Source organism: Emydura macquarii, unplaced genomic scaffold, assembly GCF_026122565.2.
Source record: "Emydura macquarii macquarii isolate MOO-44397 ecotype Brisbane River unplaced genomic scaffold, CSIRO-AGI_Emac_v2 contig_1043, whole genome shotgun sequence".
Classification (NCBI taxonomy): Eukaryota; Metazoa; Chordata; order Testudines; family Chelidae; genus Emydura; species Emydura macquarii.
In genome coordinates this window covers 7,792,187-7,812,217 of record NW_027131180.1, presented here as the reverse complement: position 1 = coordinate 7,812,217, position 20,031 = coordinate 7,792,187, and the positions used below count along the sequence as shown (strand labels likewise).

The 20,031-nt window shown below is 37.2% G+C and overlaps 1 protein-coding gene across 26 annotated transcripts in view; it reads left to right on the top strand.

The window, feature by feature from the left end:
* The window catches only part of DMD (dystrophin), a 1,854,857-nt gene that overhangs the window by 1,260,137 nt on the left and 574,689 nt on the right, over positions 1 to 20,031 (top strand). For all 26 annotated transcript variants that reach the window (XR_010919130.1, XR_010919131.1, XM_067545076.1 and 23 more), the window contains 2 exons: positions 1,087 to 1,234; positions 5,574 to 5,723. Coding sequence is in view for 24 of the 26 variants with exons in the window: in XM_067545076.1 (XP_067401177.1) it covers positions 1,087 to 1,234; positions 5,574 to 5,723 (298 nt within the window). In the remaining 2 variants the exon portion in view is untranslated. The remainder of the gene's footprint in view (positions 1 to 1,086; positions 1,235 to 5,573; positions 5,724 to 20,031) is intronic.

The following is a 20,031-nucleotide window of genomic DNA, read 5'->3' as shown; positions in this document are numbered from 1 at the left end:
CTCAAGCTTAATGCTTAGGAGGTATTGTGTATATATATACAATAACAACAATTACAGAAGATTTACTAGGTGATTTTTAAATCACTGAATAAACAGGAGGGACACTAAAGACACAATTTTCAGACTTGGATGCTTAAAAGCAGGCAGTTAAATCCATATGTAGGCCTGACTTTCAAATGTGTTCAAATTCTACGGCTCCTCCTGAGTTTGTTGGCATTAGTCACCTTTTGAAAAATCAGGCCTTTTATTTAGATTTCTATATAGATTTATTTCTTTGTATTCTATGTGCAGCTAGAATTCCCAACCATGATTGGGGCCTCATTGGGCTAGGCACTGTGCAGTCACATAATCAGAGACAGTCTCTACCCTGAAACCTTGTAGTCTACATAGATGAAACAAAACAAATGTTGGAAGAGGGAAGGGAAGCATTATTGTCCCCATTTTCCAGATGGGGAACTGGAGAGATTGTGACTTGCCGAAAGTTCACAGGAAAGCTGTGGCATGGGTGTGAATTGAACCTAGTTTTCCTGAATTCCCAATTCAGTGCCTTAACCACAAAACCATCATTTCTTGGAAAATAGTGCCCACTGGATTTAAGTGTCTAATTTTAGGGATCCAATTTTGTTAGCTTTGGCTGTACATTTCTTAATTTCTGAAGTTGGGCTCTCCTATCATTTGTGACAGACAAGGGGCCTGATCGTGGAGAGTGCTGGGCAGCTTCAACTCCTGTTCACTTGTTGGCACCTTGCAGGATTGATTTCAAAATCATAATGAATAGAAATGGAGGGTGGTTTAAAACTCTATGCTACAACTCCAAACTTTATTTTCAAATACATTTAATTCTATTTATCATGGGTGGTGTTTGTTGCCTGATGAATTTTGATGAAATATGGAAGTTTTTCTTTTTAAAGAATTACTGTTAATGTCAAATAATCTGTATATTTCCCCTCCATTTATTTATGTATTATATTTGTGTTAAGGAGTGATTTTTAAATTTTTATTATAGTAAAGATTGCATTAGAAATATAATGACCTATGACACAGTGTTCCCCTGTTAATATTAATGTGTTTTTTATCTTGCTATAGGCTGGAGGAAGAAAAAAATATTTTGTCAGAATTGCAAGAAGATTTAAATGAGTTCATTTTATGGTTAGAGGAAGCAGACAACATTGTTGGTATTCCTCTTGAACCGGGAAATGAACAACAGTTAAAAGACTCTCTTGAAAAAGTGAAGGTAACATAAGTTCTTATATTTAATGTTTTCTTAGTTTGTCAGTTCTGCATATAAAAAAAGAATGCTTGTTATCAATCTAAATTGATTTCTGTCAAATACATATTTGCTGCTGTTCCACAATTTACTAGATAATCGAAAAAACTCAGATACCAGAATATATTGCCTACATTTTAATTAGCCTAGAAAAAGTAATTGAAAATACAGAGTAATGAACAATTCTGCATCAATAGTGCAATGGATTAGACATCTAATAGTTTTTTAATTCCAAGACTCTACAATACTTTAAACTTAACTCATTTTCACTTTAGTTAAAACTTTTCTCTCAATGTGTGTTTGTTCCCTCGTTTTCATTATGCCTTCTAATTTCCAGAATGATTTTCAGCATTTCATGGTAGTTTTAGAGTTGTATACAACTGTGAACTAGTTAAAAATGTCACTTTGCCAGCCTCTTTTGTTCTTTCTAGAATAGCAAATTTCTTATCGTATGACTTGTCAAATACTTCCTTCTGTGTATGTTTGATTTTTTCCTCCAGCATCAAAATAGTGAACATTTCATTATTTTTAAGCTTGTAATAGTTATTTACAGACCATAGTGATATTCATAAACTCTGTCCAGCAGGAGTTGGTATTTCTGAGATCTGGCATTGTTAATAAGTTAGCCCTCAAATTGTTGAATTCATGGAATTTATGGCAGGCATGATAATTAATGAATACAGAAATTGGTGTCTATTCTCTCTTTATAATAAGTGCATGGCTCCCATTAAAGTCACACAGTTAAATACATCAAGTTAAGAATGGACCACTAAAGAGCCTGAAGGAAAATATTTATAATTGCTACTATGCTTTATTTAGGATGGAACTGATTTGTGATAGGCATGTCCATGGGCTGATGCATTTAATTGTATGGTTAAAGTCCCTGCAGAAATATATGCTTCTAATCTGAGATTTTTAGAGCTATTTAATATGTCTTCATTTAATGAACTTTGGCACCTGATAATTGCAGTAGAAAATCCAATTTTTTGTGACCAGCTCCTCTGCTTGATAGGTTTGAAACTAAAGCTGTATAAAAGTCTTTTAACAAACCCCCCAAGGGCCATGTAAAATTCCCTTGGTTTCAGGCTCCAAGTTGAAAAAATGTTCAGATTTGCTGTAGATTTCTAAAAGTTTCAAGGGAACTTGGGCCCAGTTTTGAGTGAAATGGTGCAGAATATAGGTTTGTGTTAGAATGATACAAAGCTTGGAGTTTTGCTTGCTTTCTATAAGCGGCAAGATTAAAGACAGGGTTTCTATAGAGTTTCTCTTATAGAACTAGTCTACTCACAGTTTTTATACCACTTGAAAGCAATGTCTTAAAACTGTTACAGCCCCCTAGTGTACCACTTAAGGGAATAAGCTATAAGTATATAAGGCACCTTAACGCTGGTATAACTCTGTCCACATTACTGTTGTGCTGGTACAGCTATATGGATACAAAATCATACCCTAATTTAAAGTGGTACAAAAACTGTGCATAGACCTGGCCTGTAATTTGGAGTTCCTTTGAATCCCAGACTTGAAGAAACTTCAGGAACTTGAACAGAAAGGGTGAAAACTGAACCCAAAGAATCCTCTTTGAACTGATACTGCTGAGTTGCATAGAGCTCAGCCAATTTATGGTACTGTAATTTTCCCCTTATACATAATTTTCATATTTAAATACACACGTACAATAGTTATATAACAAAGTTCAAAAAAATGCAACTAACCAATATGTGTATCAAAACCACAAAAAATGGCCTGAGAGAGTCTCCAAGACAGCAAGGGTATCAATCTTAGAAAGGCAAAGTAATCATAAGTTCTTTTCCAGCTCCTCAGGCACAGAAAAGGGAAAAAATAAAGGAGACGTTAGTTACCTTTCTTTCAATCTTTTGGCATGTAGGTTTTTAGAGATCCGAGCATTGCTATAATAAAAGCTCTGTCTTCAAAGTTCATTTCCAAGCAAGTAAAAAAGAAAAATAGTACTATTAATTATGTCCAGCAAAGACAGAATCCTCTACATCTTCTTTGCTTTATTCTCCTAGAGAAAAAATTCTCCTTTTGTATGTAATTGGGATGAAAAGAAATCCTCAGGCTGATCATAGGTGTAAAACAGATATCTCTTGTCATCCCTAACTAGTCTATGTTTAATAGGAAATTTCATTAAGAAATGTTTCCTTTCTTGAATGAACCATGTTAACAGCAAGGTATTTCCTTGTGCAGGGCTGAAAGAAGTCCCCAATAGGGTGTTTAAAAATATAAAATTAAAAAAATTAAGTTTAAATGAAAGGCAATGGGAGCCCCAGAGATTCCATCTGACAGTAGAATATGTGAAACCTGCCCCCCTGTTATCAACAGGTATAGCCAGCTGTGAGAACCTCTAGGCTTCCCAAACAATCCTATAATTCTTACTATCATATATTGCTATTCACCTGTTGAGATCTGAATTAACTAATGATCTATTGTATCCTAATTATGATCGTAAGCCAATGTAAACAGAGCAGGTTGTAATTGCCCTTCATATCTAGTTTGTTTCTCCCTACTGATATTTGAGCTGCTTGATCTGTTCAGGTTTTTAAAACTAAACTGTTCTCAATAACTGCAGTTTCAAAATAAGTTTGATTGTAAAGCACACTGAAACTGTTGGAGGGGGAACTGTTTTATCTAAGCCTTATTTGTTTGCTGTAAGGCGTTAGTTTGCCTTACTTTGCGGACTCATCTCCAGCTACTTTCTATATATTTAAAGGTAATCTTCTATGTGGCCTCTCCTTCTAAAATACTTCGACAGCCCTCTTAGTCCACGGAAGTTGCATTCTTCCTAATTGAAAAGTATCCTCTAATTTTTAGATACATAATGTAATATTAAACTCCCTATGACTATTGAAAACAAGCTCTTTCTAGCTGATTCCTATAAGCCAGGTTGTCATATGTAGTGGAGTCTGTGAAGGATGCATGTAGGGCTAAATGGACTTCATCCTGACGGACTGAATGTCAAGGAGTCAGAGGAAGATTTCTGAAGAGGCATTTCATATCTTTCACTTGCTTTTGTTTAAATTGGCTTTTCTAGAACTGGATGTACTTCCAGCTCACATAGACCTGGTGTTTAACCCGGTAAATCAGTAATATCAGAAATGTGAGATCTAGGAACAAAGCAAAGAAAATATTATTTACGTATTTATTATTTATACAAAGCATTAAATGTCCTTGGTACTTTAAAAATAAACAATTCCTGTCCTGGAGAGCGTACAATCTAAATGAAATGCTACCTACATTAGAGAGTTTCCTTTTTGCTGTGCAGCTCCTCTGAGCTTTAGTACATATGTGTAGAGCTATAGAGATCACAGACCCAAACGTACTAATGTCAGTGGCTGATAGCTCCATTCTGGATAGCAGGTGGGGAGAAAAGGGCGTATATGAATGAAGATTCTCTCGTCTCAACGTACATTAATGTGGGAGGGGAGCCCCTTCTCCATTAGCTCCAAAAGGCTGGGTGATCCAAAGTCAAACCTACTGTTGAAGATATTTTTTTTCTTAATAGCTCGGGCTTTTAAGTAATGCTGTAAGCCACCTCTTTTATTTTTGATCCACCTAAGGGAGGTTACTCTAAGCCCAGTGATGTAGTAACTACTACAGACCCTGTTGTGGCCCATCTCAGAGTTCGATAAACATTTTAAAAAATGACAGCTGCAGAAGCTTTCACTTTCTATTACATAACTCTTTGGTTGCTTGATATGTCAGGCTATCTTGACACTATAAATTTGCAGTAATTGCATACTAGAAGAGGAATGGATGGAATCCGATTATGGAGTCAGAAACACAATAGGCAGGACACTCATGAATATTGTCACTATCCCTCTGATTTGCAGTGTTTATGAATATATCATAAACATTATTGCTTGTGGAGTTGGACCAGAGTGCTTAGCACTACACAAAACATGGAAGAGACATAGTATCCCCTCAAAAGGGCTTAGAGCTAACACAAACAAAAGGCAGATACAATTAATAAAGCACCAGGTGACCGGAAGGAAAGATTCATCACACAGCAGAGATTAACTTTTTTTTTATTTCCCCCCCTAAGAAGCTTGTTCTTCCTCCATTTTGGTCTCCTCAGAGAGCCACTCTTTTCTCAATATAAGTCTGCCTAATGCAGTCAGCATTTGCTGTTTTTCTGAGCTTTTTTAATTCAGAAAGCTGTGGTTGTTTTGTGCTGAATTAAGCCCTGAGCCTGGTCTCTGCAGCTGATAGACTAATCAATAGATGTGAAGTTAAGGTAGTTGAAAATTCTACTACAGTTCATTTTAAATTTTGTATTTGTCTGTTCCAGTTAAGAGTTGAAGAGCTGCCTCCACACAAGGGAATATTGAAACGATTAACCGAAACTGGAGGAATAGCACTTGGAAGTACATCACTGAACCCAGAAGAAAAACATAAGCTTGAGAATAGGCTCAAGGATGCTAACCATCGCTGGATAAAGGTTAGACATATTAGCAATGATGTTATGGCATATGACTCTAATCTGTTAGAAGTATGTATACATTCTGTGGTGGGTATGCTTTTTCTCTGAATAAACATGTAGGGTAATCTATATCCATTATGGGATAAGGAGGAAAAAAGAAGTGTACAAGAATGTAACTGTGATACTGGGTGATCTAATAACACAGTGGTAAGGTCAAGATTCTTTTTTTAAATGGATATCTAAAGTTAGTTTTCTGTAGCCATAAGTAGGCACTTAAGTAAGTGGTCTTCTGTTAAAAAATGCTGAGAAGATGGGAAGGCTGTTTTGTGGCTGCTCCTGCTGTGCTGAGGCTACAGTAGCTTCTGTAGCATTAATGGCTCTGCTCCATTGGGGGCAATGGGTGTCTGCATTTGTGGAAACACTGGTCACACCCCAGCATTTTTCCCTCTCCAAACCCTTAACAGGCAGCCTCTATGGCACTGTGCTGTGCAGGAGTTGCATCCTGTCTCCTGTGCAGTAGCATTGCACTTGTCCTGCTATCTAGGATTTCTGTGCCTCTAGAGAGGGCTGCGGAAAGGTTTTGCTGTATATTCAAATAATACAGACATTGCTATGCTGAAAAGTGTTAATGTTAGCCATCAATCACAGACTAGGAGAAAATGATGAGTATTCCAAGTATCCCTCATTCAGGCTAAATGAGGGAGCAATTAAATGCCCCTTTTATTTATTTATTAGCTGAAACAATAGAAGCCACCACCCCAGGCATAGAGCAGCATGGCAAATCTTGAGTAGAAGCTCAACCAGGTGGGCCAAGGACCTTTCCTGGAGACTGATTGCAAAGTCAGGAACTGGAGCCTTAATCTGATTGCAGCTGCATGCATGTATGAAAAGAACCTGAAAGTAGGGAGAACTCCAGCAGACAGTGGGAGAAGCAATGGTGTATGCTCCTGGAAGGAAGCCAAGAAAGAGAGCTGCTTTTGGGTGGAATTCTTGCTGAGAAGGTAGAATTTCTGAACAAGGAAACACCTCCTGTTGTTCATTTCTGCAGTGTTCAGGAAGACAGGACTTTCTATCTATGGTATTTATATCATCCCCATCACTGTGGTATCTGAATGCCTCAGAGAATTTGATGTGTATTTAGCCTTACTATGAGGTAGGGAAGTTTTATTATTCATTTCCTAGTTTGGGAACGGAGGTACAAAGAGGCTAAGTCATTTTCCCAAGGTCACACAAGAAGTGGTGGAGCAGGGAACTGAACCTGGGTTTCTGAGTGTGAGACTAGTGCCCTAATCACTGCATCATCTTTCCTCTGCACATGTCTGTGTACATTCTTTGTACCAGAATTACTCCAAAGAACCACCTGATTCATATAATCAGTTTCTCCTCCTAACAGAAACAACCTTTCGAGACCTTGAATATTGGCTAAATGCTTGGGTCAAAAGGAGCAACAAAACTAACCAAAATTTGCAAACCTGGATACCTAGAGATGGGCTCATACATCAGTATTTAGGCACATATGCAGAAATGTCCTTTTCTCCAGAAGTAAGCTCCCAGATATCTCTCTGAAATCAATTATAGATGAATGAATTCAGCAATTCTGAAAATCAGGTGACTTGTACTTACATGACTAAATGTGGATTTACATGCCTAACTTTAGGCACCAATGCTTGAAAATGTTGGCCATAGTTTAAAAGGAAATAATTAGTTTTTAAGGAAAAAGTGATTTTTGTTCATGTTTTCTGTAAAAGCTGTTTCTAATCCATTTAAACAGAAATTGTGATTTCTAAGTTTATCAGACTCTGAATGTAATTTGTCGTTGACTATTTCTGTATCCCAAGACTTTGTGAAAGGGAGATCTTTTTAGATTTCTTTTTATCTCTGTTTCTTAATACAGAAATGTTCTATTTCTCTCTTGTCGTCACTGCCAGAGTGACCGAGAAAACCTATGAGCATTGTTGTAGAACATGAAAGTATTTTAAACTCTTGTTGACCTATGAGGGAGAGAGCTCCCCTTTATAAATAGCTGTCTTTATAAATTGTTAGAGTCTGGAAAAATGAGAAACTGAATTAAGTAATATGTTTGGCAAGACTTATTAGTTTTGAAAAATCCTGTCTTGAGACCATCCCAAATTACCAACTAATATTAAAGACTATTAAGGCAGACCATTATTGTTAAAGGTATAAAGCAACTAATTAAATAGGGTATGTCTACACTGCACTGTTAATCCTCTGCAGATCAATTCTTTTCAAGCTCACACTTGACCATAGACATTGCATTGCTCATCCCTGTGCTGACACATCCATACTTCAGTACACAGACCCAAATCAGACCTTGTTGGTTTCTGTGGGCTTATCCCAGGGTTCTTAAACACCCTTGCAAGCTGCAGTTGTTCTAGGCCTTGGTTCATGGTGCATTGTGGGAGAACTTGGCAATCCATCCTGTGGTACTTGACTGGAAGTGCATGTAGTCTGCCAACATTTCCAGCAGAGCCATTTTTGGCTCTGCACGCTCCCTGCACCCACAGCCAGGGATCCAGTACTGGTAGAAAAACTTCTGCTCAAGCTTTCACTCCTATTTCAGGAATCAGGCAGAGCATCTCTGAGATGTTGGTGGATGTTTCAGAAACGGTATTTGTCCTATCAATGACGCCTCTCAGAGGGCAGTATTGACATGGCTTCCAGGACCCAACTGATGCTGCTCATGAATGTTGCCATAACCTCAGATTCCCCATACGTAGAATGGCACTTCTGGAGCAAGGTCATGGGCACAGACTGGTGCGATCACATCATTTTGTAGACCTGGGATTACCAGCAGTGGCTTCAAAACTTCTGCATGAAGAAGTAGATGTTCATGTAGATGTTCAAGTAGCTGTGTGGTTAATGTCAGGACAACATGCATGAGGAAGGCCAAGTCAGAGCAGAAGTAGATCACTATAGCCATCTGAAAGCTGGTTATCCCAGCCTGCTGCATGTCCATGACTAACCAGTTTGGTGTTGGCAAGTCAACTGTGGGGCTTGTGATGGTGGAGGTTTGTGAGGCCATCGAGACTGTGATTTACCTAAAGCTGGTGCCCATAAACGGTGTTCCTAAAATAACTGTCTGCTTTGAGAGAATGGGCTTTCCAAACTGTTCTGGGGCTGTCAATGGGACTCATGTACCCATAGTTTGCCATCCATAAAGGAGCACATGAGTACATTAACTGCACACAGTACTACTTCATCTTTATTCTGGCCTGGTCATCACAGAGGCCAGTTCATGGGCATCAGCATAGGATGCACTGGTAGCATACATGGTGCCAGGGTTTTCTGGAGATTGGGACTTTATCTTCACAGACAAGATAGGATATTTTTCCCATCAACTGATATTGTTGTAAATGGAGTCACTGTTGTTCTGAGGGATCCTGTATTCCCCCTTCTCCATAGCTTATGAAACTGTGTCCTGATCACAGAGGGCCTGGCAAAAGAATTTCAAATTTGCAATGAAACTCCAGTTCAGACAAGTTTAATGTAGTTTCATATTTCACTGTGACTGTGCTCTATTGGTTGTATCTTAAGAGATAGGATAAATAAAAAGAAAGTATTAGCCCCTTTTTGAGTAGTTAGAGTGCTATTGACACTTACATATGCCACAAAGAGTGTGGGAGTATTAAAGTGAAACAATCTTTTTTCCTCATTCTTTTGTAGTCTGAAAGGAGCGTAAATTCCTGACTTTCATGTGGTATTTACAGCTTGTGATAGCAGGCTCAATTTTCTGGGTTCAGCAGACGTAAAATGAGATAAGCCTCTGCTTTTATTGGAGAATAAGGGTCTCAGTTGCTTCCACTGCACTGTACCCCCACCCCCAGAACTTCCACGGGCATGCAGCAGGACTGAGAATCATGGGGAGGAAGTGGGCAGGCTCCCTGCTCCCCACTCCTTTCAGTTGTACGGAAAACTAAAAAAGCCTGGCATCACTAGAGGCCAGAACCAAAGGGCAGGCACGGGACTTCATCTTGTAGATCTCCTGGGTTGTGTGTCCTGAAGCCTATTCCTTTGAGAAGTAACCCCCTACTTCCCTCCCTTGCTGACAGAACAAGGTGAAGAGATTATTCATAGACATTAAGGCCAGAAAGGACCATCATGATCATCTCATCTGACCTCCTGCATGTCATAGGCCCCAGAACCTGACCCACCTACTCCTGTAATAGGCCCATAATCTCTGGCTGAGTTATTTGAAGTCCTCAGATCTTGATTTAAAGACTACAAGATACAGAGAATCTGCCATTTACTGTAATTCAGTCCAGCAAGTGACCAGTGTCCCATGCTTCAGAGGAAAAGAAGAAAAACCCAGCATCTCTGCAAATCTGAGCTGGGGAAAATTCCTTCTCAACCCCAAATATGGTGATCAGTTAGACCCTTAGCATGTGGATGAGATTCACCAGCTAGACACCTGGGAAAGAATTCTCTCTTGTAACTCAGAATCCCCACATTTAGTGTCCTATCTCCAGCCATTGTAGACATTTGCTAATAGCAGTTGTGTATGGACTTTGTGCTATTGTAGGCAATCTCATCATACCATCCTCTCCATAAATTCAGTATAGTCTTGAACCAAAGCAGGCTTTTTTCTTCCACTACTTCTCTTGGAAGGCTGTTCCAGAACTTCACTCATCTGATGTTTAGAAACCTTTGTCTAATTTCAAACCTAAACTTAATGATGGCCAGTTTATATGCATTTGTTCTTGAGCAGACATTGGCCCTTACCTTAAATAACTCCCCTCCCTCATCCCGTGAACGTATTTATGGAGAGCAAACATCTCTTTCCTCAGCCTTCATTTTATTATGCTAAGCAAGGCAAGCTCCATAAGTCTCCTCTTTTAACATAGGTTCTCCATACCTCAGACATCCTAATATTCCTTCTCTGCACGTGTGCCAATTGGAATTAATCATTCTTAAACCTGGGAGACCAGAATTGCTCACACTATTTAAGATGACGGCTCACCAGTACTTTGTAATAACACATATCTATGTTAACTGGAATTACCTTGCCTAATGCATGAGAGGATTGTATTAGCCTTTTTCACATCCACATTACAGGGCAGCTCACAATCACCTTTTGATCTTTCCCCAGGTCTTTCTCATCTTCCATTGCATCCAACTGAAACATCCTCAGTTTATAGCAAAAAAAAATTTTTTTTTCTTTTCGTCCCTAGGTTCATGGTTTTGCACTATTAAATGTCATCCCGTTTCTATTACTTCAGTTTTCAAAGTCATCCACATCTTCTTATATGATATTCCAGTTCTCTTCTGTACTGCTGCCCAACTTTCTCTCATCTGAAAATTTTATTAGCACAACCCCTCTTTTTGTGAAAAGGATATGAATAGAAATGTTAAATAAGATCAGTTCCAAGACCCATCCTTAAGGCGCTCCATTAGAAACAGTTCACCTTTCAGCATGACTCATTATAGCTTCACCTATAACCAGTTCCTTACCCACCTTTCAATTCCCATATCTTCTCTAGTTTAACTAATAATTTCCTAAGTGGAACTGTATCAGATGCTTTACTGAAATACAGGTAGATTAGATCAACAGCATTTCCTTTGTCTAAAAAATCAGTTATCGTCTCAAAGAGAAGGATCAGATTGGTCTGGCATGATCTATCTTTTCTAAAACCATGATGCATTTTATTCCAAATACGATTTACCTCTATATCCCTAGAACAAATTCTGAAAGAGAGTAGTTAAGACCTTGCATACAACTGAGGTCAAACTGGTGTGCTTCTAGTTTCGTGGATCACTTTTTTTTCCCCTTTCTTAAATGTAGGTACTAAATTTGCCATTCTCCAGTCATAGGGTACAATCCCTGAGTTTATGGATTCATTAAAAATCCTTGCTATTGGACTTGTAATTTCACATGTGGTTGCTTTAATATTCCTGGATGGAGATTGTTAGGCCCCCCAGTTTGGTCCCATTAATCTGTTTGAATTTGGATTCCACCTTGGATATGCTAATTTTTAATTCCATATTCTTGTTTCTATTAGCTACCCTGCTACTGGCCCCAAGTTCTTCATTATTCTTATTAAAAATGGAGGCAAGGTGTTCATTTAAGTGTTGGGTCATGCCTAGATTATCTGTTATCTCCACCCATTGTTTAGTGGTCTCATTTCTTCTTTCCTTAATTGTTTTTATTTATATGGTAAAATAACCTTTTACTATTGATTTTAATTTCTTTTGCAAGATTCAATTCTGCTTGGCATTTGGCAGTTTTCACTTTGATTTAAAGTAATTCCAAACTTCCTCCACATTCAGATCATTGGGTTCTTCAATCCAGTCAACTTCACTAACAAATTCCCTTTATTTTTTTAAAAGTTTGTCCTTTTGAAATCAAGGATCTGTTTGTGAATCTATATTTGTTTATCGTTCCATTGAAATTGAATTAACTCATGATCACTCAAACCAAGGTTGTCCTCTTCAACCTCTGTTCTTCTTAGTAGAGAGTCCCAGTCATGTACACCTGCCTCTTCCAGGTGTTTGTGATTCTCGCTTCTTCCACCCCGCCCCCTTCTATTCTTTGTGGCTACAAATCATCTTATCTTCTGTTCTCACTTGCAATCTTGTGTAAGTCATCTTCTGTCCTCCTGGAGCTCCAAACTCTGATTATCTCCATTGTCTTTGATTTTCTTCCTTTAGGACTAGCTGCTCTTCTCTTCTTCCTTGCTCTCCCATATTCCATTACTGCATACCTCTCCCCTTCATTTTCCAATTCATGAACCTGGACCTCAGTGCTATTTCTCCTTTGCTAGCCAGTCTTTTCCTCTGCCTTGTTCTTATAGTCACTTACTTCCACTGGCCTCTTTCCTCATCCAGCAGTCTACCCTCATAAATTTTTGCTTCAGCACACATTTACAAATCTTGAAGTTTCCCACATCCACTTAAATCCCCTTCAAAATTCAACCATCATTTCTAGGTTTATCCCCAAACTTCAAATCTTCTCTTTCATCAGATCTGTTAGGTGGCACACAGAGGTCCTTGTGGGGTTTTCCTTTCCTTGGACCCTCCCTTTTGCTTTGTGAATAGGCAACCCAGCTAGTCATTTCATAGCCTGATGTTTTATGTGCTGGAAATGAATACTTGCCATTCCTGATTATCTCATCTCACATTACTTCAGAATGTATTAGGAATGCCTGGAGGATTATGTTAAAATGTGTCTTCAGCAGAGCAGACCCTTAGCTGGTGTAAACCGGGGTGACTCCATTGACTTTAGTGTAATTATGCCAATTTACACCAGTTGAGGATCTGTCCCATGTCTTTTAGGGTTATGATGGGTTTTTGTTTGTCTTGATCTGAATGACATCACTTGAGAGTCTTGACCTTCAAGGTGACATATTTGAAATAAGTCTTGTTCGAACCTTCTTTATAGTGACAGGAAATCATTGCCCTACAGCAATAAAAATAAGCCTAGAAAAGAAATCAAATATGAAAGGAATTTCTGTCAAATAAAAGGGACTTTTTGCTTTGCTTCAGCATTGTCTTTGCTTTTAGTTGTCTAGATCACATGGAGATGACCTTGAGAACAGATATTTGAAAAGTTTTTCTTCCTGTGGAATAGCAATATTTTTAAAATGACATTTCTTTAGTTACCCTTCTAAATAGTGATTCTAATATGCTAGATATATAGTTTAAATAGAGAACAAAGATTAAAATCCACATTTAAAATCATGGCTTGTAAATTCCATCCCAATTCCATTTATTATACCTTCCCCAAAGCCAATATTTTGTGTAAAAATGAAAATAACAGTGCTATCTTTATGAAAGGTCTTAATACAGAAAATAAAATGTTCTATCACAGTCTTTATGCCTTCACATCAAGAATTTTACATTACTTATTTTCATAGTTTAAAGAATCTAATAACTAAACTTGTACTGCTGTGTTCAGATAAGCTGGCCACCTGGTGCTTCAAAGCATAGAAAAGGGACAGTAGGCTTTGGAATTGGTGATGAATTCAGTTCTTGTCATATACCACGTGCCAGGGCACAACAGATTTGTAATGGGTTTCTTACCGTTTATTGTGCAGTAAATGGATTGATAGATTAGGCCTGGGGCCAGTGAACCATGGAATCAGAGGTGTGCTGGAAGGCATTTATTACTCTTTAATGTTATTCTTGCTCTCAGGTCAGCCAAGAGGGATGAGCTAGATTATCTGAAAGTAAGCTGGGTGCCAGAATCAGCATTCTCCTCATTTATCTGCCTTAGTCTTCAAGACATCTTCTGTATGGATTATGAAGGTTATTATAAGCGCCTGATGGAGACATTTCGTTTTGCTGCCTTTTAATAAGTCTGCTGGTATTACAACTAATTACTAGACATTGAGGAGATGGTTTTCCTGTTTACTACCAGCGCAAATCAATTGGTTGTGCTCTATGAACAAAAGAATTTGAGTGGAGTGACATGGCTACAATTTGTGAACATTTTTTGAACCACCAGAAAAAGTACAGGTCATCTTAGCTTGGTTGATCAAGTGTAGAGAAACACAGATGGGTCTAGAAAGAGTGGAGGAAGCCAAAGTCACAACAAAGTTATAGTTCATACGTGGTAACTTGCCTTTTAGGAGTGACTCTTCATAGGATACCTGTGATGAAATCAAATTTCTCAGAACCACATCAATTAATCAATCTTAGTTTGTGTTTACAGTTACAAAACTGAGACACAAAGTTATGTTAGATGATTTGGGTGTATGTTGGCATTATTGGATTTTTCATTTTTGTGGGTTTTTTTTAAATTGAAGTGGGACACAACATTTTGAGGCAAAGGAATTGCAGCTATTCCTATGGTTTGTCATTAAATTGAAGAAGAAACCATTTTTGCTATGAAAACTATGTTAAGTTCTACTTGCTGGTTTGTCATAGACAGTTAACTTACAAAACTTGTTCTCATAATAGTATGCATACATACTCTCATCATTAGTGAAATTCATGCTAGAATTGGGCAAAACTTTTTGACTGAAACTTTTTTCCAAGAAAAATGCAGATTTAGCAACACCAAAAAGTTTTCCGACTTTGCGCCAGCTTTGCTAAATTGTTCGTATAAAAAAAACTCCCAAATTGCAAACATCTAAAAAAGTCTAAATGTTTTGTTTTGACTTTTTTTTGTCTGAAACATTTCAATTTTTTTATTTGAAATGACTTCATTTTGAAATTTCCTTCAGTTTTATTTTTTAAAATTGAAAAATATTTTTAAAAATACTTTTAATCAAAACAGAAAGTTTAGTTTCAGGTTGAACAAAATATTCAAAACAAAAATATTCCAAACAAAATTCTGAACATTTTTTTGAGTTGACATGAAATACATTTTCTTTTGATTTTTCAGAATTGTCAGTGAACCGAAAAATCAATTATTTGCCCAGCTCTAACTGATGCATAAGCTCAAAAATAGCAAAAGACAACCATGCACTCAGCTGAGGAGGTGGAGGGGAAAAAGAGAACTGGGAAAGAAAGAAAATAGGTACCTATAGTTCACAGCATTTTACATGTATGCTTTTCCGAGAGCCTTACTGACAATGAAGATTAAAATTATTTTAAAAAGTAGATCCTGGTTCTTTAAGCAAAATTGAATAGCAGTAATTAAGATAATAGTAATTTTTTTCCAGTATTCGGTCAAGTAAGCATATAAAACATCGAGGTGTATTCCTTTCCCCCTTTTCCCTTGATACCACAGTAAGAAAGAGACAAGACACCAGAATGTGGTTCAAGTAAGCTGCAATTTCATTTAGTAACACAACTGGGAATCTATCTGGCAATGACTCATTCAATACATCCATCCTTCCTTCTGTAAGTTGTATCATGTGGGGAAGGCTACCTTCAGTCCACCCCCTCCACAACTTTAACCTGATTCCAGCATCCCCCCTTGCAAGAGAAAGAGGGGGCTGTTGCCCTTGTTGTACAAGACATTAGGAGCCCCAATCCTGTTTCCCATCTTATTTCGGATATACCTTCTACCAATACTGCTTCCAGTTCTGGTTGTACCTGCCAACTTGGGACAATGTGAATTTTACAATTTTTCCTACCTACCTGGTGCCTGAGCTGCTGAAAGAAAGGCAGGAGATGACACCTCTTGTGGCAAACTAGTATTTCACACTTGGTAATGCTTCTCTCCTGAGTGTGGGGGTTTCCAATTTCATAGTAAACACTTCTATAGTTACAAAGCAAACACTTAACTATTGCAAGTTTCAGAAGATGGACCACATATATGCAGAATGAAACACCATCAGCCTGCTCAGTCATCAAAGGTAATTTTAAGTAATTAACAGCAGATTCAGGCCTTAGTTTTCGTTCCATTTTATGTCATGCTGTAAGTCATGCTAATGATTGCTATCAGAAAAAAAATGGGGACTATGATAAATTATGCAGAGACATAGGTGACGTAGATATTTTTAGTACAAGAAGTTTCTGTCGGTTTACTCGATTTTAGCTGAAGTCATTTTACAAGGTGAGTAAAATAGCTGCTTGAATGCCTACAATTGAAGATAAGTATGGGCATTCATAGTAGACAGAGGAATATGGACCAGTTCATCTTAAATTGAAGTTAAGCTTGGATATTCACTGTTTTTAGGATCAGAAACAAAGTGAGGAGATTGTACTGTTCAGGTCAGGTTTAAACTTGAATTTGGAGTTCTGGACTGATTTAGCACTAAGGTTTGGATTCAATAACTGCAAAATTCTTTGAGCTGCTGTTGACATATTTTTGCCATCTTGGGCCATTTCTGAACTGAATCTGTAAAACAGCCCTTCCTGGTTTTGGATTTGACTCATAATCAAAGTATAAATGAGGTGTTTCAGATCTTTAGATTCAAAGAAGGCTGGGAATCACAGTTATCTAATAGTCCATTGACTGTTTATAACATGACAAGTTTATAAGAGCTGAATTTAATTCTGCAGTCTCAAGGAAAATGTTTATTCTTGACCAGAGATATAGTAATATTGTTCTTTTCCTTTCTTAACTTAAAAAGAGACTGACTTTTACAACATATTTAAATAAATTGGAACTGGCAGTAAAGCCAAAACTAATATCACATGAGTGCTATGTTTGGAAGAAGAAAGAATCGGGGGGAATAGATGGCACATCAAAAGGGAAAATTGAAGTTGATTGTCCCTTATTTTCACCTTATATATAACAATACTCTGATATGGAATTTCTGTATCTGTGAAGAAAGACAAAAGGGTCTCATTTCAGTTGGAGAGATTTTTGTCATTCTGGGCAAAATATGGAGGAGGCACCATTGCTCCTACTGTTAAAATCTTTAGCCAAAGGTAATTTCTAAATTACTGTTTGGAATAGAAATAGAGAGCTTCACAGTTGGAGAAAAGCTACATTCAACTAAAAATAACTTTTCCCTCTTTGGTTCCTAGACTCAGTGTGTAAGCCAACTTACAAACGATAGAACCTTCGAACTTGAAGAAGATGTCCACTTTTATTTAAAAAAAATATAAAATGAAATAGAATGTACTCAGAGAGAGGACCTAATAAGATTTCCAGAACTTTTGTATATATTTGTTGCTACTTATCAGAATGCAGTTTATCTTTCATGAAACTAAGATAGGACATTATACATGTGAATCTCCAAGGGAGCCCTGTTTATTGTACAAATGTCTCACCTGAAAACCAAACTCTCAAATAGATAGATAAGGTTGCTAAGCAGAAAATCCCCTATAAAAGACTACCATGACTCTATTCAATAATGGTCTGAACAGTGCAGATTATAGCAGTGTTAATACAATATTTTGGGCTCTTTTTGTAGACGATGTTAACAAGGGGATGGATTCTTATGACAGAGTACGGGGATACCTATTTGCTATACTTGTCAGAATGAACAAAGCTCAATTGATGCATTGATCTTGCTATTTTATTAAGTTTATTTACTAATTCATGAGTAAAATTCAATTAATTCACAATAGGCCTCACAGTTATTCAGGTGAATGAGGCAGAATCTACACTATTTCACCTTAGAAATACTTTCCTTCTTATAAAACAAAATAATAAACAAATGAGGAAACCCAGAGGAAAACTATGTGGCTTATTGATTTAGCATTACTTCTAGCAATGGAAACAACTTGATTTAAAATATTTCAGATTTGGAATTTATCCTTTTTCATATACAGTATTCTTCTAGCAAAAGAACTTTTATATGTTTCTAGGACATATGTTGTTTATTCAGCTGTTGTATGTGTGCATGTATTTGATTTGTCTTGTGAGAAGGCAGCACTCTATTAAACTCAGCTTAGAAAGGGCATAATGTTCAATGATTATATGTTGGGATACCTGAAGTATCATAAACAGCAGTGTTTCTGAGGATTGTAATCACAGACAGACCTCAAAATAGACAGTTAGAAAGACTTCTAAATAGAGTAACAAAGGTCTTTTAGGTATCTTGAATACCTGGATTTAACAAAATATGTAATTGTGACATCATTCAAAGAAGTCTTATTTCAAGAAGATGGGAGTTCTGGGAATAATATAAGCCTTCTAGAAACCCTGTGCACTGAGGATTGGCTGGATCCATTCTTTTAAAAGCAAAAGAAACATTCAACAAATTAGCATTTGTACAATAAACCATCTTATTGATAGGCAGTGTTGTCTGATGTTGTAGCATTGGAGTGGAAAAGGCGAGCTTCTGGGTGTTTTAATCAACAAATGGATGATAGATACCTTAGAAATACCTAACAGAGATCATTATGGATTTGCCAATGATTTTCTGGTATTGCTGGCCAAGTCACTTATCTTCCCAGTGACTTAGTTTCTTTTTCTGCAAAATGAGGTTACTTCCCTGTCTCAGAATAATATTGTGAAAATCAATTACTTGACAATGATATTACAACATTTTTAAGATATAAAGCATTGTAGAAGTGGTAAGTGTTGTTGCACATCATTTCACGATTCTTGCAGCGAAATATATAATCACTTTCATTTTATTAGTGACTGTCAATTTTACTCAACATGTTATATATCAATCAGTTTCCCCCCTACAGTATATTGTTTACTATTGTTGGAAAGGATGAGTCATTCTGAAGGCTCTTCAATGAAATAGCTGTTGAAAAACATTTGAATACTTCAACCACACAATACTTATAAAGAATTAAGATCACTTCTGAATATCTTTTTTTTTAGACAAGTTTCTGAATTCCTCGTGCTCAGTTAGGATTCTTTTACAAAGAACAATGTTAAAGTATTGTTTCATTAGTTTCGTCTGTATTTTGTTTTAGTTTCAGGTCTGTTTTAAGCTTAGTATATTACAGCGAATATATTCTATCTAATGCAATCGAAAACCTCTCTCAATTGTATTTGTAACAAAAAACTCTTCTATACAATATTGCCTGTGGACTTTGGGTGAGGTTGTGCCCGCACATGTGTAAAAACACAGGAATGTACTATTTACGAGGAAGCTGCCTTAAGGAAGAAGTTTGGTTCCCTGTGGCCATGACTATAGGAGCAGCCCCCAATGCATGTAAGTCCAGGGCTGTGTCCATGGTGGTCTTATACCCTTATTTTGGCTCTGGCCACTAACAGTATCCCCACCAACTAGTTCCTTGCTAGTGTGCCTCCATTCAAACTCTCCCCAATGTATTAACTCTTGTTGAGTAAGTTCTGCAAGGTGAGAGAAAGATCTTTGTGCCTGCTCCATCTCCATTACCTACCCTACACCACATGGAGAAGGTTTCACAGATTCTGGGAAAGTTGTGGTGGGGTCCATTTCAGCACATGGATCAAGGACGCATGATGGTTCTCTTTTTGTTTTCTTTTTAACTTTTCACCAGTGAGTGCTATTAATACTGTCTCTCCTACTTGTGTGATATACCCTGCCATATTTCTGTAAGTAAAATTTCCATATATTTCAATGGAAATTTTCTTTCTGATGCAATGTCAGGATAAACCAATTTAAATTTATTTTATCCTGATATTGCACCAGAAAATCAGAACAAAATAAACTGTAATGAACATTGATTGTGATGTCTATTTGTCATGCATGTGCAGGGATTCATGTACATCAGTCTAATTAGAAGTAGCAGAAGTTAGGGACATAAATCTCCCACTTCCGGATGAGAATATGTCCCTTGGATGATGATCTGTAGCAGTCCGATTTGCCATTCTCTGTTGTTTGCAGATAGAAAATGTAAGTTCCTGTACGTTCCTAGATTCATAACAGATATCTCACTAAAAGTTGCTTAAATTACCTTGGGAAATTAACATAAAACAGATGTCTATCTTTCAAAGACTGTCCTGAGTGCATTTACTCTAGATGTAAAATTTAAATACTCATTCATGAATTTGTCCCCCAAATTAGAAATCCTAATATGT